General features: G+C 34.9%; 1 protein-coding gene and 1 pseudogene across 2 annotated transcripts; one reads left to right on the forward strand and one right to left on the reverse strand.

The window, feature by feature from the left end:
* On the forward strand, window positions 1-2875 carry LOC143537119 (uncharacterized). Its single transcript, XM_077030955.1, has 4 exons — window positions 1-213; window positions 964-1851; window positions 1933-1980; window positions 2412-2875. The coding sequence occupies exons 1-4, from the start codon at window positions 1-3 to the stop codon at window positions 2871-2873; spliced, it is 1611 nt and encodes a 536-aa protein (XP_076887070.1). The 3' UTR covers window positions 2874-2875.
* An 8103-nt stretch (window positions 2876-10978) lies between these two features.
* On the reverse strand, window positions 10979-14522 carry LOC143537120 (magnesium transporter MRS2-11, chloroplastic-like; annotated as a pseudogene). The gene is made up of 13 exons (XR_013135990.1): window positions 14163-14522; window positions 13812-13884; window positions 13547-13617; window positions 13351-13436; window positions 13166-13259; window positions 12946-13014; window positions 12391-12471; window positions 12152-12314; window positions 12034-12079; window positions 11850-11930; window positions 11626-11708; window positions 11356-11420; window positions 10979-11232 (listed from the first exon to the last, which is right to left on the reverse strand). The product of XR_013135990.1 is annotated as a magnesium transporter MRS2-11, chloroplastic-like (transcript).
* Window positions 14523-25043: the final 10521 nt, after the last annotated feature.

Below are 25043 nucleotides of genomic sequence, written 5' to 3' on the forward strand. Positions count from 1 at the left end.
ATGGCGGAGGAAGAATACAATAATAACAACAGCGGCCCTGACCAAGCAACCGATTACTCGTCGGAGGACGAAGGGACGGAGGATTACCGGCGAGGAGGTTATCATGCCGTTCGCGTTGGTGATACGTTTAAGCATGCCAGATATGTTGTTCAGAGAAAACTCGGCTGGGGCCATTTCTCAACTGTCTGGCTTGCCTGGGATACTCATCAATCTGTACGTACGGAAACTATTTTGCCTAATTGCACATACTCAGTTTGTTACTAGTTTATGTTATTGTGGATTGCAGATGAAATGAAATTGATTGTTTAGTTTAACCTAATATCATACTTTCCCCCAAATTTTGAGTCATTTTAACTGTGATCACTGATTACACTTAAGCTTTTATTCGACAAGCCAACGGTTCACGAATGCCTAACCGAACGAAGTTTTTTGTCTGTCTTCGTTAAGGAAATGAACTTGTTTGATGAATACAAATGAACGCAAAAAATGTTTTATTCGATTTGGCTAACCTGTAATGGTCGGTGTCAACGGTTCGGTCCGGCTACTAAGTTTCTGCTGGTGTTTTTTTAAGATTCATTTTAATTAATCACATAATTCTCATATGCAGTTTTGTTTTATGGTTAAATTGTTTTTCTTGGATCAGTATGGTAAGATTAGAAAAGTCATTAAAAAAACACTTTAATGAACACACATTAATGAACTTAAACGAACAAACTATTGAGCGTTCACTAACACAATTGAACAAGCATAGCCTCTGTTCGTTTTCGTTCATTTAGTTAATCGAACGAAATTTCTTGTTCATATTCGTTCATTTATTAAAAGGAATCAACATAAACGAACTTCCTGCCAAGCTTTTGGTTCGCTTTCAGCCCTAGAAATGATAGTTTTCAAGCCTTTATAGTTTGTTTTACAATTTTAGTATATGATTAGCATTATTAGGGAAAATCGTGGTCTGTTTTGTAGAGATATGTAGCATTAAAAGTGCAAAAGAGTGCACAACATTACACAGAGGCAGCAATGGATGAAATCACAATATTGAAGCAGATAGCTGAAGGAGACCCAGATGACAAAAAGGCTGTGGTGAAGCTTTTAGATCATTTCAAACACTCGGGACCGAACGGGCAGCATGTGTGTCTGATTTTTGAGTATTTGGGTGATAATCTTTTGACATTAATAAAGTATTCGGACTATCGTGGGATTCCTCTACACAAAGTTAAGGAAATTTGCTACCATATTTTAGGCGGTTTGGATTACTTGCATCGACAACTTTCTATCATTCACACTGATCTTAAACCTGAAAATATTTTACTTATATCTACAATTGACCCTGAAAAAGATCCAAGAAAAACAAACGCGCCTCTCGTTCTTCCATCCGTTAAAGAAACAGTTTTAACCGAGTCTGGAGATTCTAAAGATGTTAATAACTCAAATGGTGATCTTACCGAAAACCAGAAAAAGAAAATTAGGAAGAAAGCTAAAAAGGCAGCTTTAAATTGTACTGGACAAGAAGAATCAGTGGAAAATGAGGAGGATGCCACATCATCAATTATAAAAGGTGAATCCAGTAATGGAAGTCAACTTAATAGGAGAGGAAGCCGGTCAACAAGACAAAAGCTTGTAGAAGAAGTTGATGTTAAATGCAAATTGGTTGATTTTGGTAACGCGTGTTGGACATATAAGCAGTTTACAAGTGATATACAGACTCGACAGTATAGATGTCCCGAGGTGTTATTAGGGTCAAAGTATTCAACTTCTGCTGATTTGTGGTCGTTTGCATGCATATGTTTTGAGCTTGCTACTGGTGATGTTCTTTTTGATCCACATAGTGGTGATAATTATGATAGAGATGAGGTATTAACATTAAGTTTCTAAAACATAATATTTTTATGTGAAGTGTGAAGTGTTTTTATTAAATTTTTTTGTACTTTGTAGGATCACTTGGCGTTAATGATGGAACTTCTTGGAATGATGCCTCGAAAGGTATTATTTTTCTGTCTTATCAAAGTGATATCATGTGCCATTCATGTGAGCGTGTGAGGGCGCGGCTTTTCAAATTAGAACCCTAATAAAATACTCTTTTAAACTCTAGAACTCCAAATGTCGACTTCATTACCTTCGATTGTACACTGACCTTCGAGTAACATCATTACTTCCGAGCACAAGGTGCGTTGGTTCTGAATTTGAAAAGCCACAATGAATATCACATGAATAACACATGACGCCACTTTTCTATTAAAAACTTATTGAGATTAATGGTTGGGGCTAAACATACGACCCTCTCTGAAATGTTTGGTCTAAGTTTGCATTTTTAAAATATGGGGACCAAACTTACAATATGGTCAAACCGCATGGACCATTTGTGCAATTTTCTCATTGCGTTATAATCTTAAAAGATTTTGACTATTATGCAGATAGCTTTAGGTGGCCGTTACTCTCGGGAATTCTTCAACCGACATGGTGATTTAAGACACATACGCCGGTTGCGTTTTTGGCCTCTGCACAAAGTGCTTATGGAAAAATATGAGTTTAATGAACAAGATGCGAAGGAAATGGCTGATTTTCTTGTTCCTATTCTTGATTTTGTCCCTGAAAAGAGGCCTACTGCTGCTAAATTACTTAATCACCCTTGGGTCACTGGAAGAATATCTCAAGGTCATGGCTCTGTTGTGACTCCTGCTGCTGATAACAAGATTGTGGATAATAATAGTAATAATAGAACTGATTCTAAGAGCTTGGTGAATAGCAGAGTTGATTCGGTTGTAACTGATAACAAGATTTTGGAAAGTAAGAGAGAGAAAGATGAGAGAGAAGCAGTGGAAGTTGGAGTGGGGAATATAGCAATTGGAGGAGCTTCAAAAACTGCTTTAAGATAAACATGGCAAGTTTCGCAGGTATAATTACATAACGATTCAGTTAAGAAAGGCGAAGGCGGTCACTTTTACAGTTATCATTACAAAATGTCAAAATTAGTGTATCTTCTTAACAGACATTATTTTAATAGTATTAAATTTTAGTGTTGCAGGTTATCTGTTGAAGTGCAATGTTGAATGAATTTTGTGGTGATGATGAAAACACGAAACAAACTTTTGATATGATGCAAACATGATGAATGGGTGCAGTTAGAAGGATTCATTGTACAATTTGGGATTTTGTTTTTTGGGACAGTAGTGCATATTGATTGTAATGCGGTTATTATGAGTCCCATGCTCCCATAGAGACCATGTGTTCTTCATGTAGGCAAATTATACCAAGTTGATAGTGTTATATAAAGGGTATAAAGTTCTTTCTTTCAATTTTTCATGGAGTTGAAGACAATTTCCTCTTTTCATTTTAGATAGCCTAACATAGGCAGGTTAAGAGATAATTGAGCATGCCATGAGGTTGTTAGGATCTCACATAGGCCTTTATGGCCCTGGCCCGTTAATGGCCCCTCGGGCGGATTCCTCCTTTTGCTTCTCAGCATACGGGGTATTAGCAGTCACTAGTTTGATCATGGAAACCACAAAAAAAGAATCTGCTAATGAAGGTTACAGATTCGATCAAGACAGTTCTTCCTCCTGAGTTGAGACCAATCTATCATATAGATGACGATAAACTAGTCGTTTGGAAATTTCCCGAAAAGCTAATCAAAGGTTTTATTTATATATCTCTATTGATTCTTACTATTTTGACTAGATTGATGTAGGTGTGTTTATAATTAGGTTTTTATATAAATATGTTTAATATATATTATAAACTAGATTCGGATTTGGTTCCAGTTCAGATTGATGTGAATAAACTGAAAACTGAATTGTGAAAATAAAATAAATAGTATATGTATTTATACATTAGAAATTATAAATATATACATTATTAAAATTTGGGGTATTAGTTTTTAATAATCTCAAGTTTCATTTGTTGGTTGATAACACTTTAAACTTTCATTTTGTCGTCCACCACTCCCAACTTTGATCTTTTTTGTTTTTGTCACTTCCTTGCTAGCGGACGACTAATATCGTTTGTTGAGATGTTGATGTGGATGTTATATGCTTAACCTGGCTTGCTTATATGGAAATTACCCCATAAAAAGAAAAAAGAAAAAGCCTGATCTGGCTCGTTGGATGTCACAGGCGTGTGATCATAGTTGGTACATGTTTTGTAAATAGATCAATGTATGTGTTGCGTAGCGGAAGTATTTTTAGATTAAAATATTCATTTAAAAAACTCGGGAATTAAACACCTGATATTGTCTTACAATCCACTAAAAGTGATAAAACATTAATTTACATCTTTTACATAATTAAAACAAACTAAGCCACCGGATGCGTCTAATAGCTATATCCTCCATCTTTTACTACACCTTTTTATTGATAAACTGTAAAACAATTTTATAAAATACGTCAACGACAATTGCTGGTGAACACACTAACACTAAACCATTTGTATAAACCTTTAGCTTCACCCGTAACAATTCAGTGGGCCTATAGATTCGCGTACCAAATTCATCACATAGTCAAGTCCTAACGACGCTATAAGCCGGCTTAATGAGCGTGGCGGGGTATGCCTACTTACTGACCACATCTGTATGGATCCAGACACACGTATATCTAGTACGAGAGCTAGGGACTACTTAAGTTTTAGGGATCTATAATCCCATGCAAATTTTTTACTCGTTGAAATGACTCGATTAAATAGTTCAAAAAAAGTTGGGGGCGTATTCACCTTTTGATGAGTAGGGCTGGCAATTTATACCCGATACACGAATACATGATACGTACCTACACGACTTTAACAGGTACCAGGTAAGGCCTTAACAGGTTTCGTGTACTAAACAGGTAGACACGAATCTACCTGTTAATTTTCGTGTCTAAACAGGTCAAATACCTGTTTACCTGTTAATTACATGTTAAGTACCTGATTAGATTTTTATAATTAAATATATATATTTATAAGTTATTCTAGACCCTAAATTCCTAAAACATTCTCACTTTTTCTCAGCCGTCATATTCTCACGACATTCATAACTAGGTTAATACGAATAATTTGGCTATCGTAGGATCGATTTCAGCTCTTATCGTGTCTTATCGTGTATACCAGGCATTAACAGATTCGTGTTCGTGTTTGGGAAACAGGTACACGATAAGTTTTCGTGTCGTGTACAGGTAAACACATTTCGTGTTCGTGTCTTATCGTGTTTGTGTCTTATCGTGTACGGGTATACACGATATGCCAGCCCTATTGATAAGTAGCTCAATCAACAACTTTACTATATATATGATGAATGATTACCTTGAACCTATAGTTTCGGGAATAATAGTTTAATAATTTATCTTGATCAAATGAACTAGCTTCACACATTTAGTCGGGTCAGATTACTTTAAACCTGATTGAATATTTTGTTGTTAAAATATTATTTTAGACCTTTAGTCTATAAAATCACGCATTTTGATATTGATGTTTCTTCCTGTAGAAGAAATCATCTAAATTCTACGTTTCTTCCTCTAGAAGAAATTGTTTTATAAAACTTTTATGTTTCTCCCTTTAGAAGAAATCACTTAAATTCTACGTCAATTGACAATTACCTTTGTATGTAAAACTTTACGTTTCTTAATCATTAAGAAATTGTTTTTGTAAACTTTTATTTATGAAAAGCTTTAATTTATTTACAAAACTTTCTAATGTGTAGGCTATACATTCGACTAGGGTCTAAGACTCTAAGTTATGTATTGAAATGACTTAACCATAACTCCTACCTTAAAATGGGTATAACGGCTTAAGAACGAAAGAGTAGCACTTTGACTAAACGTACGTTGTCGGTGTAACTTGTCAGGTCGTCGTAAGGCTTGAATTTTAATGAGGGTGTGGAGATTCAAGTTTGGGATGAATGAAAATGAACTCTAAGTCTTCTATTTATAGTGTTAGGGAACTTAATGAATAAGCAAGAGGAGTTACTAGAATTCGACATGTGTTGTTCTTGTGATGACTCGTGTTATTATGTGTTGACACGTGGCATTCCATGTTGATTAGTCATCATCCGCATGTAGCTTTGTGAGGATACGTGTCATTTGGTGTTGACATGTGTCATTCCATACCGATCAGTCATCTGCCACATGTCACGTTGTGAGCCTTTTGTATTTTTATTTTAGCTAAATGACAAGCTGGTCCCTCAACTTTTTAAATTATCAAAATTGGTATGAAATTTTCAGGATGTTCCACCCGAAAAAAACTTGTCCCTCACCGAAACCCTAAGTTCATCACTTTTACCGGCTGTTACAACAATCATCATACCACTGTTGCCTCAAATCTCAACAAAACCCCAATCACTATTGCCGTTAGATTCGTCAGAGAGTTGTAATCATTCAGATCTGAGCTGATTTGCATACCTCATCTTAGATCCAGATAAGAACCGTCAATCGTCATCGATTTAACCCGATTTACATACCTTCGCCTCTGAGATCAGAAAACGGGTTGTTGCCCGCCACCGTTGCACGGCTGTAGTTTGTAAAAGACATCATTTTGATTAACTGCTAATAAGTAGTTTGTAATCAATTTAGTTGCAGCTTCTAGTCAGTTTAGCTTCTATTCATTTTTACGTCTAAGCATTTTTAACTTGTATCTATTTTTTAATGAATTAAAATTAACCGTCAATAATGATGCCTAAAAACAAAATTTCCCTTAGAATCTCATTCATTAATGCATTATATGTTGTACCTTTTGCTTGGTTTGTTGTATCTCGTAAAATTTAAGAGGTTTCTTGAATTTGTATTATATATATATATATATTGTAACATCCGCATTTCTGTGAATAAATAACGGAAAGTTTTATTATTATCGGTGTGTCGTTAGTTTAATTGTGTGCGTGTTTTTATTTGGATAAGGATTGGGTTGGTATGGAAGTGGATGGTGGGGCCTATAGCCTCCTATATAAAGTCATCTCTCATTCCTTTCACCATTTCTTTCCACCATAACACACACTAAAACACACACTTTCCCTCTAACACCCGAAACCAATCCCGAGTTAAAAGAAGAAAGAACCTCGTGTGTGAACGCCATCAAACATCAAGAATCACGTCCAGGTCCTCGAGTTGTTTCAGATATGAACCGAACCCAAGAACCAAATGTGGGTTTTGGTTAAAAAGGTTAAGTTTTAGGTCGGTTTCGACATGCAAACTGATAGAATGGTAGATCGGGCTGTAAAATGGAAGAAAAACATAAACTTGGTAAGTTATAACCTCTTGGGTGCGTTTTAAGCTAAAAAGGTGACGGTTGGACTGTGAGAAACACAGGTATACAAAGTTGGTACAACCCGAAACCCATAAAAAGGTCTAAGACGGATTCTAAGGAAGAGTCTCGGGTAAAATGGCTCTAAATTAACAAAATAAGGTAAATCAGGGTCTATTTCGCACGAAAAGGGTTTTGCATCGCATGCCATGCGAAGCGAAATGGCCATGCAGAAGCAAAATGGTCCATGCAAAGCGAAATGGTCCATGTGAAGCGAAATGGCCATGCGAAGCGAAATTCTCATGCGAAATTCCATGCGAAATGGCCATTGAGGGCTCTGCCCCTTGGACCCTGCTAGGGGCTGCCGCCCCTAGACCCCGCTACCAGGGGCGCTGCCCCGGACCCCCGTTAGCTGAGGGTTTCATTAACTTAGATGTAAGAAATAGTAGTAATGGACAATTAACATGCGTAATGTGTTGTACAGTTAGCCGTGCACAGTTAAGGAAGGACATTACCATTAACGGCAAGAGAAACCGACTTCAGGTGAGTTCTAGCCCCTTTTATGCGTTATGTTTTCGGGGTTGTGTGCATACTTCTATGTGATAGATAATACACTTACTTGAATGGTAAGTTTATGATACATGTATGACCATGTATTGAATGTTATTATTATATGATGATTATATGAATGATTGATGAGACAGGTATGGTTGAATGGGTAAAGGGTGCATACTCTAATAATATATGTGAAGAGTACTGTCACACCCCACCTTCGGGCCTAGGCGTGTGACTCACAGTTGGTACCACTTTTGTCAATTTATCAAAGTTTGCAGCGGAAAATGTTAATATAAAAATATTTACTTTCATAACAAAGGGAATTAAACACCCTTGTATGTTTTACAAAATTACTTGTTTAAAAACAAGTTTAATATATATGCTTCATTACAAAATTAGCTGAGCCATCAGCTGTATACTATGCCTAATGATCTTCTATCTCCACTGGCATGTTCATCACTATTCCTTACTCCTGATTACCTGAAAACAGTTTGAAAATACGTCAGCTATATGCTGGTGAATACGCTGACTCAATAAAACATTTTCACAATTCGTAATGACACAACACCAATAGTGTTCAACGACTCAGTGGGTCTCAATCCCATCTCATCGGAACTAAACATACGCACAAACCACATAATCGGACTTCACTCACCCTAGAGACAGTCACTTGCCTCATGGTTAGTATGCCCGTAGTGTGCCCACTACAGTACATATATGTAAGGATCCAGACACATGTGTATTTTAGCCTGAGTGTTTAGTACTACCTTGTATCAAAACGTTTTAGAGGATTTGAACCAACCCTCATGCAAAATATTTCCATAACTCTTTTACATATGGATAACAGTCCATAGGTTTTAAAAAGTAAATATCTTTTCAAAATATACGGTACATAGACGTATTCACGTCATAAAACATTTCACATTATAAAAAGGTTTGGACGTATTCACCTTTTGTTGATTTCAAGATTTCTCACCAGCAGATGTCTGATCTTTATCTCGGACCTATAGTACGAGAATAACATTCTATAAATAACTAGATCTACAATCTAGCTATAGACCTTAAGTCTATTTGCATAACCTTTACCTTGATATTCATTTCATTTTACAAAACATTTATATGCTACGTTTCTTCATGATGAAGAAACGTATATATCAAGTTCTTCTTTCATAAGTAATATCTTTATAAAAATAAAGAGCAACATTTCATCAAAATCTTATCTTATGAAAGCTTATATTTCACTTACTTACTTGATCAAGGTATAGACTAAACCCTAGACTAGGGTCTGAGCTATATAAAATAATAATAAAATAATAACTTAAGCAGAATTCCTACCTTACGCGGGTATTTTGATTTGCCTAAGCCTTGTACAAGTAGCACTTCTAGTTAAACCGTCAGAACCTTGTTTCAAACTCGCTTAACCACTCGACGGAGGGTCAGAACTTCAATTCATGCACGTTTTACGAGAAATCGGGACCACGGAACCTCACAATGGTCGGGAACGCCTCCCTAGGTTATGTGTGTGTAAAGAAAGGTGTTTTTGGGATGAGAATGCTTCAAACCCGTAGCCCCCTTTTATAGGCAACGTTTTCTCCCTGGCCATCGCGTAGCGCGACGTCGCAATCCACCAGAAGTTGCCACGTGGTTGATCCGGTTACTTAACCGGGTCATCGTGTAGCGCGATACCCCCTTCCTTCTGGACCATCGCGTAGCGCGACGCCCCTTTTTCTAAACTCATGGGAAACTGCATCGCGTAGCGCGATGATCTAGTCTGTATACCCGTCGCATAGTGCGATGGGTCTGGAAATCAGAATTTTTATTTTTAGTCGATGAACTTTAGTATCTTGTCACTTCTTGATCGATCTTCCATAGTTCAAAAATACTAAAGCGGCCCTTATGCGGCTCGCGGCGATGCGAGCGTGCGCCATCAAAACACCACATTACGCCCATCGCCCGAGTCCGTGTCCGTGCGCGTCGGGTGCTTCGCACCCTCCGCTAGGACTAGTGAGAGTGGTTAGCCCCATAAGAACATTACCATGAAAAACTCCTTCCTTATAAAGTGTTTTTATTTCTTTCCCACATTCCTTGTGGGATGTAGTTTCCTTACTTATTCCCTTAACATAATATGTTTTCTTTTCTTTATCATACCTTTTTCCCATTACCTTTCTCATAATTGTTTTTGGTCCTTTATCTTTATAAACTTGTCAAATTTGGACCTAAGCTTTGTGGGTGTTACAAGTACGGGGTTGCATACCCTAATAATATATGCGAAGAGTACGGGGTTGCATACCCTTATAATATATGCGAAGAGTAAAGGGTTGCAGACCCTAATAGTATATGCGAAGGCCATAGGGCGAAAGGCGCTTTAAAACGTAGAACGGTTATGTATGTATAAAAATAATGAAGGTAAGTAAAGATATGAATGTATGAAAGTAAGAACGAACGTAATATGTGTCTTCGGATATATATATAAACATGTGTAAGAATATGAACGTAATGTATGTTACCTGCTTTTAACTAGAACTCACTCAGCGTAGCTGACTTTTAGTATGCACGCAGGTAAATAGGTTAAAGGAGCTGGCTTGAGGATAGCACATGGTAGGGAATGGAAGACTGACATCTCGGGAAAGAAATGTTATGAAATATGATGTTATGTTAAAACAATTCAACTTTTGTTAAGACAAGATTTTGTTTTGTAATTTGATGGTTGATGTTTTAGTATTCCGCGAAAGTTTTTAATTAAAACTGATTTTAGAACTGTGTCTGTGAGTAAATCCAATACCAAAGTAGAGTTACCGGAAACGGGGCCTTACATACACACACACACACTATCTTTTAAAAAGGGGAAAAAAATAAAATAATACAAAAGTGGTTAAACGGCCAGTTCTATTTAACCATCGGTTTTAGAGTTAGACCCATCAGCCAGGTCACTAAGCGGTCAAATCTGAACCATATAAAACTCAAACCGGCCAACTTAGAGATTAGGTGACAACTGATCTTGGTGAAAGGGCCAAGAAACATGTGATCCCAAAAGAGGTTCCCTTTAAATGCTTCATCTTTACTCTGTATTGCCTCTTATCAATTGTGGCTGTGGTGTACACATAACAAAGATATATGATTATATGAATCATGTATACAATGAGTATCACTGTACCGAGTCTGCTATCATTCTAAATTCATGCATACTCTTACTACCTCACGTAGTTACTACTCAAATAACTCCAATGATGAATTGTGTTGATTTAATCCCTAGTTTGTAAGATATAACATACCTTGCTGAAATGATAATTGATTGGATGATGATTATGATTATTATCATGATTATGATTATAATGATGTAGTTTCCCCTGGATGATAATGGTGATGATATAAATTGGCCGCCTAAAGGATTTTCTTTGCCCTGAGATACGAGTAAGTGAGAAAAAATGCCACCACAGCACCAAATATTATTCCTCCTGTCGTAAGCCAAGACGCAAACTGCATGCCATAAAGAGAATATCATTATATACCCAAAAGGATGGGATCTTCTATGATGATCATATATCAGTGAGTGTTATAAAGTGTTGATTGTTTCACTAAATGCAAAAAAGAAGAAATTACCGCATGTTCTTCAAGGTAGGATCTTAAATTCATGCCAAATAAATATAACTGCAAACAAAACAAGCCTTAAGAAAATGAAATAGGATTCGGTTATCTCAATTCAAGTTCCCACATTTTGGTATCACTATATCACATGAGTTCAAAATTTTCAATTCATTATTTGATAATGGCCAAAGGTAGACATTTGTAACATATATTAACTGGTAAGATTGAGCACTTGCTATTGTGATTATGATGCAATTAATTTGATTAAAGAAAAAAAGTAATAACCTGAAACCAAAGCACCAACTGCAAGACAAAAAGTTCCAACCTGGAGAAGCAATTCAAATCTGCTGACCTGGAGCCTTCTAGAACTGAAACAAAAGAAAGAAAAAAATATATATTATTTTAACTCATTTCCATCTTCATAGATTACTTGCTTTTTTCCTGCTGTCAAGGGTTTTATAAGTATAAACTTAATAATCAAACACTTCTATAAAAACACACATGCAAACCTCAAATTAACAGCAATTGAGTCTTCCATTTCTCTTGCAGAATCAAGAAGTCTTCCTGCTTGATTATGACATGATTCACATCTGCAATTACATTAAAGGTCACTCAATGATTAATAAGCATAATCATGCACACACAAATTGCAATAAAGATCAAAGTAACAGACACTATTTAGTATTTAACTACCTATGAAGATAATTTTCAAGCAGCATTTCAATTTCTTCCTCCTCTTCTGCATATGATGAAAATGAAACAACCTTAGATCAATTTCACAACAATATCCCATATTATGCAACAGACTTACCCTCAGCAACCTGTTTATCTAGTGGAACCGAGCACTCTACATCAATATTTCTGTTCAAAATGCAGTTTCTGCCCACAATACAGAGGCGGCGTATTTCTTGAGAATCTTCTAACATATCAAGCAGCATTTGTCTGAGCGCCCCTGCTTTGGATCCCAGTTCCACCTTTCATTAAACAGTTAACGGTTTGTTTTATTTCACTTCACACAATAGGCATGTAAGTTTAAGAAATTAATGATACCAAAGTTTGCTTGCAAGTACGAAGTTGTTCCAATATGCCAGCTGTTAACCGGTTTGGTAAAACCTTAAGGAGATCTTGAACCTGAATTACCAAAAGATATGAATATTGTTAACCTGGATATCACGAACACACCGATACGCACGTTTTGAACTTGACTAGTTCGACTCTTTTTATTAATTGAATAAAGAGATTACAATACTAATGAAAAGAAACTAAACCCTATTTATACTAAAAAATAAACTTGCCCAGCAAGACATAGGCATACGACTCCTGCTCAAATACAAACTGAACTAATTCAAAACTTAAACGAAAGTTATCTAATTAACCAGATTTTTCAATTCAGCCCTTGACCTTTATATCTTTTATGATCTCCACCAAAACCACCCCTTGAGACCAAACCGTACCACCCTTCGAGTCTATACCTTAGTCGGCTTCATAGTCGGTGTTGGATATATTTTCACAAATATATGATGGTATAATACTCAAAAGTTACAATAAGATATGATGTTACCAAAAGTAAAGTTAAAAATGTAGTCAATGTATTTACATACTCACATGTGGGTCTAATACCATTAGCCTGTGCTCAAAGTGTTGTATTCTAGAATTAAGGGCCGCTTCCACAACCTGAAAGTCAAAGTAAAAGTTCCTATTTAAACATTGGTGAATCCAAACCCTAGAAACTTGAATCAAGTTCACATACAGATGAATACAAGCAAAGTGGCTAATACTTACATAGGTAATCCTAAAAGCTTATATAGAACAGAATAGAACCAACCTCAAGCTCAAATGGCATTACTAAAGCTCCACCAATCATACTTTTAGGATTCAAACGAGGTAATAAATCGTCAATAAAAGCTTTTCCTCCTGTACTGCATTACACAACAATAAAAGCTCTCCCAAGAACATTTTAACTAAAATTAAGAGTAAACACTACTGACCTTTGATATGAACAATACTTACCGGTTGTAGTTAAATATAAAGACACTCTCTTGCATTGCAATTGCTCGCAAGGATCCGAAATTCAATAGTATGGCGTTTTCACGAACCTATGACAGAAATCACAAAACACGTGTATTAACAATTAATAATGAACAGAAATCACGGTGCTTACTTTTACACATGACTACATAACAGTAGATTATCTAGGGAAATATACCAACAAAGATGGCATTGTGTTTGTTAACCATAACGAAGGATCAACACTCCTTATGTCACGAGGACGAAGACCTGTTATCAAAACCCTAAATTAAAGCAAATCTAACAATCGTGAAGAGTATCAAGGTTTTTACTAATATTAGAACTTCATTAATCATGACTAAATGCTAGACTAAACAGATCTGCAAGCAAATGCATGCAAATTTTCAACAATTAGCAAAATCAATCTGCAAAGAAACAAATGATTATACTGTTTGCATACTCACCACTCGACTTTAGCAGATGCCGTCTGTTAACTTTTCTAGTTGAAACCATTCCTTTTGAGCTTACTTAAACAACCTTCAAGCAAAACAACAACACATATATAATCAGATTACGGCAAACGTATTACTTCCACTTCAACATACCTCATCTAAATGAATTCAGAATTAATAAGCTTTCAGTGTTACAATAATCAGGAGAAAAGGCTTGAACGATATAACTAACTTCAAACTATTTATAAGCCCTAGCTTATATACATAGATTAGACTAACTAACTAACTAACTAACTTAACAAACAATTAACTGCTAACTGTGACTAACAGTCAAACTAACAATACTAACGGAAATTACCGAACCTCATAAACCGGATCACGGCTGCCAAGGTTAAGCGCATCAGACAATGACGAAACGCTCCTCCTCGATCCACCGCTCACAGCTTTCTCAAACTCATCGGAATCGTCACCGGAATCCACGTCATCGGATGTTTCGTCCGTACTCTCCGTTGATTTCGCATAACGCCTAGACCTAACAGTCGATAACACTTGCAGTGTAACCGGAAACAGAAACTCGCAGCTCTTACGTAGCGAAACCGTCTGGTTTGTCGGCCGGATGAGTGTGTATTTAGTGAATTGAATGTACGCCGGAGAGTGAACGACCGATAAATGAGGAAAGTGTGAGGAAGAAGAAGAAATTGGAGTAACCGTTTTTAACGCCATTTCGGATAGTTAAATGGAGTTAGTAGTAGAGGATGATCATGTTGGAATCGGATTCTATGGAATTTGTATGTGTGTGATTGTGAAGAGTGGTGGTTGGGGTTGTTGAGTAGGGGCTTCTGGTGGTTATCTGGTGTCCACGTGGATTTTATCCACCGTAGCTCTTGTGAGACCTTGCAGCTAACTTTTTAAAAAGTTTACTCCGTCACTTACAATAAAATATTATTATTATTCAAATAATTATAAATTAATAAAATTTATTCGTTTATTTTTTTTAACTATATTACAACTTAACAAGCGTACCATGACTACATGAGTAGGTGAGTTATAGTTGCTGTTTGTTATTCTGAAAAAGGTTTTTGCGGGCTTTTTTGTCTGCGTCGCACAGACCATGCGCGGACATTGTCATATGCAGATTGTTTGTTTTTTTGAAAATGTTTCATTAAAAAACGTTTGCACAAGCTCTTCTTGGTGCAGATTTGGCTCATCCACTTCTGAGATCTTCTAAGATCTGCAGAGAGTTAAAACACCACACCCTACCAACACTCACTGCCCACCACCACCACCCACCGTTCGCCACCACCACCACCCAGCCAGGCAGCCACCGTCCACCACCACCACCCACTGTTTGCCACCTCCACCTACCATTTGCCACCACCATCCACCATCGTCCGCCACCACCACCGTCTACCACCATCGTCCACCATCACTAATGTCCACCACCCACCACCACCGCCACCACCCACTACCACAGTTTGTAAACCACTATCCAGTTTATTTTAGTAATCTACAGACGTTAAAAAACAGTATTTTTCTTGCAGACTGCAGAGGTTTGGCCCACCTCTTCTTCTACAGATGCTTACAGATGTGGTCCGCAGACTGCAAACATTTTACCTGTGAAAAAACAAACAGCACCATAGTGTTAAGTACGCCTTGCATGTTTAAATATTGGCGTAGATAATACCTTCATTATGGATTTGGATGAGTAAGCTTCGGCCCATTTTAGACCGACACATTAAGTTTGTTGGGGTTCTTCTGTAGCTATTAGGCTTGACGCTATGGCCGGTAAAGGGAGCGAATTTAAGGCGGTATTGGAAGGGAACACCGCCGAGGGGCGGTAAAGGGGGGGGGGTGGCCTGTAACATCCTAAAAATTTTGGTCCAAATTTGACAAATTAATAAAGATGAAGGACAAAAAATGTTTTCAAGACAAGTTTTGGGAAAAATAAGATAAAGAAAGAAAACATCTTATGCTAAGAATATAAAGAAGAAAACTTCATCCCACATAGAAGAAGGAAGAAAATGGAAGCTATTTATAAGAAAGAAAGTTTTCATAGTAATATTGTTATGTGGCTAAACACTCCCAGTGGTCCTAACGGAGGGTGCGAAGCACCCTACGCGCACGGGCTCGAGCGATGGGCGCAATGTGGTGCTTTGATGGCGCACTTTGCACTTCGCATCGCCGCATTAGTATTTTTGAACGATGGAAGATAGATCAAGAAGGTGGTCCTCCGCGCTACACAAAGGAACCCATTTCAAGCCTATAAACAGGCAGCCATGGGGTGAAACCCCATTGCTCCAACACACACCAATCACTCACATAATCTCGAAATATGTGCCACGATCCCGACGTTTCAAGGTTGTTTGTTGTCTCGAAGTGTGTGCTAGTAATAGAACCCCTACCGGTTTATTCTCTCGATTAACCGTTGACAAGTAGAAGTCTTTCCCGCGTCAAGCCTAGGCATTTCTTATAAACAAGCCGTACAAGGTAAGGATTCTGTCAAATTATTTTATTATATATGGCTTAGACCCTAGTTGGGAATATAGCCATACCTTGATCGCATAATAAGTGAAATATAGATTTCATAAGACGATGTTATAGATAAATTATCATTATTTGTTTTATATAAAGATTTTATAAATGTTTCTTATGAAAGAAGAAACTTGATATATATGTTTCTTCATGAAGAAAAAAAAACGTAGTATATAAATAATGAACAAAGAAAGGACTAAATATCCTTATGTTTTATAAACAAATGAATATCAAGGTAAAGGTTATGCAAACAGAATAAATGTCTAAAGCTAGATCGCTGATCTAGTATTTATAAAATGTTATTCTCGTACTATAGGTCCGAGATATCAAGAAAGCATAAATCAGTGAGACACACTGATCAAGAACAAAGGTGAATATGTTCAAACTTTTATAACTCTTTAAACGAGTCTTAGAAATGTTTACATGGGATTATGTATCCCTAAAACTTTATAAACAAAGGTAATCGCTGGCCCTTAGGACATCGTATACGTTTGTCTGGATCCTTATATATGTGGGTAGACGACTAGACGGTGGGCACACCACACCACACTTGCTAATGCCTCTGCCACGTTGGGCCGGACCTAAGTAATGTCCGAGAGGGGATTATCTTGTGTATATTGGTAGTTGCTAAGTTCTCGACGATGCGGTGTTCGCTGAGTGGTTTCGAGTTGAGCTGTATGTTTATAATGGTAATTCAGACTTTCAGTACTTGATTATTTCCTAAGCCACGTTGGGCCGATGCCTACGATGTCTCGAGGGGATAAGTGAGGATCAAAATGTTTTGTGTCAACGTGTTCACAAGCATGTGTTGCTAACGTATTTATAAACTGTTATACGGGTATTCTAGCCATTAGACGATCTGATGGCTTAGATGGAGTTTTTGATATTAAAACAGCGTAAATTATGGTTTTATAATTCCAAACTCTTTTTTACCAACCACTGGTGTTTAATTCCCCTCTTCTGAATATAATAAAAATTTAATCAAGTCTCCCGCTTTACAACCTTAAACTCTGATATATTTGCAAAATAGGTACCAACTTGTGGTCATACGCCTATGCCCTAGATTAGGGTGTGACATGGTCTCACGAAGACGACACAATTTAGGTTCGTATGAACTAATGAGACCCACACTTAAAAGTTTAGAAACCACTTTATCAAGTTTCATTCACGGTTTTATCGGACCAAGTCATCCCAACTTGACCTAAACATTTTGCCACATGATCAAAATTAGTTTTGACTCAATATACACCTGGTAAGTTCGTAAGAGGAAATATGATGGATGAAGAAGCAGGAACCTTATCCAAGAAGTCTAATGTTGATTTTATAAAAAGAAAAACAGGTTTGAATCCATTTGTGACTCCATATGTTAAATTATCTGATTTGATTCCGGCCTCATCATTTTAGACAAAGTTAACTCAGAATCCGTCAGTCACTCAACCAGAGTTGGTCCGTTGGAAGATAAGTCGTGCTTTAAGTGTCATCTTAAAGATCATGTTGCAAATATATGCCCCTTAAAGAAAAGACAACAGGCAGAACGGAAAAAGGAACCAGTGTCGAGGCAAAATAATGCGCATATATATATATATATATATATATATATATATATATATATATATATATATATATAATGGGCAAAGGGGCTTTAAACCATAACGGGGCGTTATAAAGAAGGGCTTCGAACCTCCGTTTTCTACATGGCGATGATGTGGAGGAGCTTTAAAGCTATAGTGAACAGTCTTATGGGTAAACTAGAAACTGGATTAACCTTTATAACTTAGCCAAAATAATCAAACCAAACAACAAACTGATTGTTCGGTTAAGCTTTTTTTCTGAACCGACATTTGCATAGCGGTTACGCATGTTCTCTTCCCTGAAAAACCAAATCGGCTCGACCACTAAATTGACATTTAGCGAACCAACCATACCACTAACTAAAAAACATATTTTTTGTTCTCGCGTTTTAGTTTTGATCCAATAATCATATTTTTTTATAATCCAATACTCATGGCTTGACACTAATTAAGGTATCTTTGACACTACATACATTGTTTCCGTTTACCTTTGAAGGCTGTGAAAAGCATCCATGTTCGTTACTGTGATACAGAAAATCATTTCTTCAATCCTTAACCATCCTTTCTAGGGCCATGTTCTAGGATTCTGCCATTTCTAGGCCACATTTCTTTAAAGATGGTGTTATATACTATTTTGGTAGCATATTTTGTCGGTAGATACTCATGTGCTTGCACGGGTGTTTCTTACGATCTTAACGTGGTCAAACCTTTTATGTGATTGTCCTTTGTCCTTTATATGTTGCCAAACGATACGTTTGTTTGGATTGCATTGTATCTTCTTTAGTGAGAACACAAAAAGTTTTATCTACAATAAAATATAACTAGCTTTATTTTCTGGTGTAAAAATATAAAGTATCACTACAAGCTTATAGAAATTTACTTGTTAATACAAAGTTTCATTTCAATTATAATGCAACTAGTTTTAGAGTCCGTGTCATACACTCATTCAAATTATAAAATTTTAAGTAAAACAAATAATTATATAGCGTATATGAAAAAAATATAGTACATCTATGCTATTATCTATATAATGTTTACATAAATTGATTTTATTCATATCACAAAATGATTTTTTTAAATGAACTTAATAAAAACATGTCCGTGCAAAAACGTACCCGAGAATACTTCTTTCTATTGAAAAATTCATTCTCGGTGTCATATATGTATAATTGAAAGAATTTTGATTATGAACCAATTTCGGAAATAAAACTTCTCATACAATAGTAGTTCTAACCAATCAACCTAAATACAAAAGAGTCGTTACCTTTATTGATATATTTATCAATTTACCACTCATCAAAGGAAAGTAGGACATTAAATTGTAGCAATGGATATTATTCAAGAACTATGTTTTTCTGAGCTACATCATGAAAAAGATTTTGATAAGTTTCAGAGGTTGTCATAATGAAAACATAAAAAATAGCATGTTAACTCATTCAATTTTGTGAATATTTTGTTTCATTTGAGCATAGTTTTGCATGATATGTTTTCCATAAAACGTCTGATCACCATTTAAGGAAAAATTAATGTTGACATAAATATTTCAAATTTGATAAAAGTTAGAAGCATTGATAGGCATGGGGTTGGCATGTCGAAAGTGTTTGCAATCTTTTCTTAAATTTTAATAGTTGAGGGAAAAATAGTCAATTTGTCAAATCCCGAACCTTTTGATTATTTCAAAAAATATTTAAAAATAAATTTGAAACCCGAATCATGTTTAAAATTTTAACTTTCATACTTTTGACATTTTAAAGTCAACACTTTGAACTAATAACAAATTTGACGATAAATCTATTTTGCATTCTCAAACTTTTAAAAGCACTCAAAATTTTCATTTTTGACCTATAACAAATTTTGACATAAATGTAGTTAACTTGTACAAACAATCTATTTACTAACTTTTGACTCATAATGTGACTTCGTCAATTTCGGGTCTTGTTTGTATTCGTTTTTGTATTTGTTTATTATGTAAACCGACCCGATTTTTAAACCGAAGCTTATGTTATAATCAAAATGATGGATTTATGTTACAATATTGTTTCACACTTGTTGGGTCTTGAAAACATCCTATTTTTATTTTTATTTATTTATTTTTTGTTATTTTGTGTTTTTGTCTTGATCAATTTTGCATGAAAACTCCTGTGTCTCACACCCATATTTGACCACCAACATTACCCTATATATACACCACATTTCCTCTTCATTTTCCCTTGCTACAACTCAAAAAAAAAAAACTCTCTCACATATCAAATATTCAATGTTATCTTTTTATGTGTTTTGAAGGTTTTTAGTCTTTCATCTTAATTAGATTATGTAGCCTTATTAATACTTGTTTATGGTTGTGCAACATATATATAATATACACCCCTTGTTTACCTTTGGTAGTTACTTCTCCGATTCCGGTCGGTGAGGTTTCGGACCTCATAAGGCAAGGCTTCATGGAGGACTTCGTGTCCTTGATATATATACATCTATATAACTTGTTCGTACATATTAATCTTGCTTATTTTAGTTTGTTGGTCATGTTTACAAGTTCCATGGTTATGGGTTTTTAAGAGTCTATGCTTCGGTTTAACCGTAAATAGCTCTAAACCGTAAACCGAACTTTGTTACTAGTTTTGTTAAATAATTGTTTAAACATACTTATTGTTAGATCTAAGTTTCTAAAATCATTTTTACAAATTCTATGGTTATGGGTTTGTAGAATCTTACCTCGGTCTTAACCCGAAACACGATCCGAACCGAAAACCGAACTTTTGTTTAAAGGCTTTATTGTTAACTTTTGGTTGTAAAACTTAAAGTATTTTTATTTGTACATTATTATACAAGTTCTTTAGTGTTTGGACATGTGGAAACCATCTATGAACTTGTTGTGAGATGGAAACCGAACCAAACCGATTCTTACTCGCTTAAGACACACAAGTGTTTTTTTTTAGCCATCAAGACTTGTATATTTCTTTAAAAATAGTTACAAATTGATTTTTAAATATTTTCTTAAGTACTTGGAAATGTTGGATCCAACTTGATCTCATAACAAAGTTTGGACCGACAAAACCGAACACTCGCTTAACGTGCGTTGTTAGTTCTAAAACAATGGAACTACATACTTGGTTAAGTCTTATTAAATTTTATTGAGTTATCTCATAACATTCAATATTTTGGAAAGTTGACTTTGGGTTTGACCAATTATCAAGACCCGAACCGACAACCCGAACACTCGATAAAAAAAAAACCGTTTTAGTATCTTTATTCCAAAGGGATTTGCATTATTGCATTTTACCCACCTTATTACTTAACATAGGTTGAATAAATATTAAGGTTATATACTTTAACCCGGTTTCGAGCAAACTTACATTTTTAAAGGGTTATTATTATAAATTCTTAAATAGTTACATTTTAAACCTTGAACTTTAATTATTTATATTTCTCAACATTTATTTTGTTTAAAGACCTTCAAGACAACCTTTCTAAATTCAAGACTTCTTTTCTTTTTTAGGCATTGTGCGTTAAACTCGTCGTTCCGACAAATCTCCAAATTATCATCTTTCAAGTTTACTACTTGAAGGTGAGTACTTCATACCCCATTTTCCATCTTTTATTTTGGGGGTGACATTTCATACATATTCAACAAAATGCTTTATATTTGAATCTTAAACCACAAACGTAGTTGTATACTTTACCTAAATAATTGCTCGATTTGGTGTTCTATGCTTATATACCTACGTGTTTATCGCTTTTGGTTGGTGGAACTATAAAATCCTAGACTATTTGGCATCCCCTTATAGCAAGGTGTCGTTAACGTAATGCAATTAACGATAACTATAAAATCCTAGACTATTTGGCATCCCCTTATAGCTAGGTGTCGCTAATGTGTTTAGCGATATCTATTTATCCAAATTACCACTTTTATTTATCGTTTCGTATGCAAGTTTTGTGGCTATCTTTATTATATACTAATATGATTAAACTTATGAATTGCTCACCAACCTTTGTGTTGACAAACTTTATTTTATGAAATGTTGCAGGTTTGCGTCTTGGTTGATTTATGATTGTGAAGAAAACGACATCAAAGACCTTAGGATATTAGTAAAAATGAACAATATCAAATTTGCCATATTTTGTGATATTTTGTTTATGGTTATTTTATGGATAATTGTTATGTGACATTTTCGATGTTGTGAAATGAAATGAGTTTATTAAATACTGTCACTTTAATTAGTGTCATGTGCTTATGGACAATCGTTACACCTCGGCATGTTCCGCCGCCTTTGGTCGGGGTGTGACACATAAAAGAGTAAACTGTGGTTTTCGTCCCTGTGGTTTTTCCAAATATGCGGTTCTAGTCCAATGGTTTCAAATTTGCGATTTTCGTCCATGTGGTTTCATTTCATTTGCAATTAAACCCGAATTCACTAATCCCGTTAAATATGGTCGTTAAACCCATCGGCGTGTCCTTCACGTGAGGGGCAGTTATGTCACTTTTCTCCCCAAATAAACTCCAGTCCTAATTTGCAAGCCCCCTCACGTGAGGGGCTGGGTGTATTTTGGGAAAAAAAAAAGGACAAAACTGCCCTCATGTGAAGGACACGTCGATGGGTTTAACGACCAGATTTAACGGGATTAGTAATTCGGGTTTAATTGCAAGTGAAATGAAACCGCATGAACGAAAATCGCAAATTTGAAACTATTTGACTAAAACCGCATATTTGAACAAACCACAGGACGAAAACCGGCAGTTCACTCCCCATAAAATCTAATTTAAGTTCCACAAAAAACCCGAAACAATTTTCATTTGAAAAACATGATTTGTTGTTGATTTTTTGAATTCATCAAGTATTTTGAAATATATAGTAAAATAATATGTTAATATTTATATTTATAAAAATATATAGATATTATATAAATATAGTGTAAAAGGAAAGTGAATAATTATTGATTTATCTACCTATTCTAATAAAGTAAAATAAATGTGGATACTTGTCATGTTTTGGTTAATTCTCATAATTTTTTCCCTCCAAAACTAATATACCATAATATATGTATTAAATCAATAATTATTCACTTTCCTTTTACACTATATTTATATAATATATATATATATATTTATAAATATAATTATTAACATATTATTTTACTATATAATCAAAATACTTGGTGAATTCCAAAAATCAACAACAAATCATGTTTCTCAAATGAAAATTGTTTCGGGTTTTTTTGTGGAACTTAAATTTGATTTCATGGGTCAAAAGTTGGTAAATAGATTGTTTGATACAAGTTAACTACATTTTGGTCAAAATTTGTTAGGGTCAAAAATGAAAATTTTGAGTATTTTTAAAAGTTTGAGAATGCAAAATAGATTTATCGTCAAATTTGTTATGGGTTCAAAGTGTTAACTTTAAAATGTCAAAAGTATGAAAGTTAAAATTTTAAACATGATTCAGGTTTCAAATTTATTTTTAAGGGCATTTTTTGAAATAATCAAAAGGTTCGGGATTTGGCAAACTGGCTATTTTCCCCTCAGCTCTTAAATTTTAAGAAAACACTGCGAACGCTTTCAACATGTCTCCCCCATGCCTATCAATGCTTAACTTTTATCAAATTTGAAATATTTATGTCAACATTAATTTTTCTTTCAATGGTGATCAGAACATTGTATAGGGAAGCATGACATGCTAAACTATGCTCAAATGAAACAAAATATTTACAAAATTGAGTGGGTTAACATGTTTTTTATGTTGTCATCATGACAAAGTCGAGAAGCCCTCTGAAACTTATCAAAATATTTTTCATGGTGTAGCTCAAAAAAACATAGTTCTTGAAGAACATCCATTGTCACAATTTAATGTTCTACTTTCCTTTGATAGGTGGTAAATTGATAAATATATCAATAAAGGTAACGCTCATTTTGTATTTAGGCTGAATGGTTATAACTACTATCATATGAGAAGTTTTATTTCCGAAATTAGTTCATAATCAAAATTCTTTCATACATATATGACACCGAGAATGAATTTTTCAATAGAAATAAGCATTCTCAGGTACGTTTTTGTACGTGTATTTTTTATTTAGTTCATTTAAAAAAATCATTTTGTGATATAAATAAAATAATTTATGTACACATTGTATAGATACAAGCATAAATGTTGTGTATTTTTTTCATATACGCTATGTAATTATTTGTTTTACTTATAATTTTATAATTTGAATTATCCCTTGTATGACACAGGCTCTAAAACTAGTTACATATATTAGGGTATATTAGTTTTGGAGGGAAAAAAATTGTAAGAATTAACTAAAACATGATAAGTGTCCACATTTATTTTACTCTATTAGAATAGGTAGATATATTATTCGTTCTAGATCTCCTTTAAAAACTTTTAACTCTAATACGGATCTCTTATGTAATAAAATAAAAACTCCTAATTGATGATTATATATACTAAGACAGTTATATTAGTACATCGTTAAATAATTAAATTAAGGCAGTACACTTGTTCTTATTTAGTGTACAACTGTACATGAACAGGTACAATATGAACTCTTATATAGAAGACTGTAATTATGTGTTTGAAATTGTACAAATACCATACAAAACTAAAAATAACTACTGTGTAATGCTTAAATATTAATTAGTTGTAATTACTTACTATTAATTTTAGCACAATATGATAATTTTCCAATATATAAAGCAAGCATGTGCACTTAATAATTGGGCATTGCAATTCACGTTAACCTATTTCTTCAAATTTACTTCGTATAATCGAGTGGCAAAATTATATTCGGATACATACTATTAATCACTTACTAATTTGCATTAATAATAATAATAACTTATTTAATTGTTAGTGTGATTTAGGGCACCCATAAAGGGCTACACTTCCTCATGTCCGTGCGAGGTGGCAAAGTCCTTAGACAAAGGGTGGATAGAGTCTAACGTTATGGAGCACAAATCCTTGGCTACAAATTGAAACACGGACGTCACATCAGCACCCATCTCACATTGTGGATGCTCTTAGGCGTGAGAAGTATTTCCCTGACCGATACAGTTTTCTTAACTCTAAAAGTGAATACAGTTTGGGTTCAATCCTTATGATACTTTATGCATGAAAATATTAAAAAAAAAAATTGTCGTGTTTTATAC

The sequence above is a fragment of the Bidens hawaiensis genome, unplaced genomic scaffold, assembly GCF_021521415.1.
Source record: "Bidens hawaiensis isolate Kalapana, Puna unplaced genomic scaffold, B.hawaiensis_p1.1 tig00011081_1, whole genome shotgun sequence".
NCBI classification, from domain to species: domain Eukaryota; kingdom Viridiplantae; phylum Streptophyta; class Magnoliopsida; order Asterales; family Asteraceae; genus Bidens; species Bidens hawaiensis.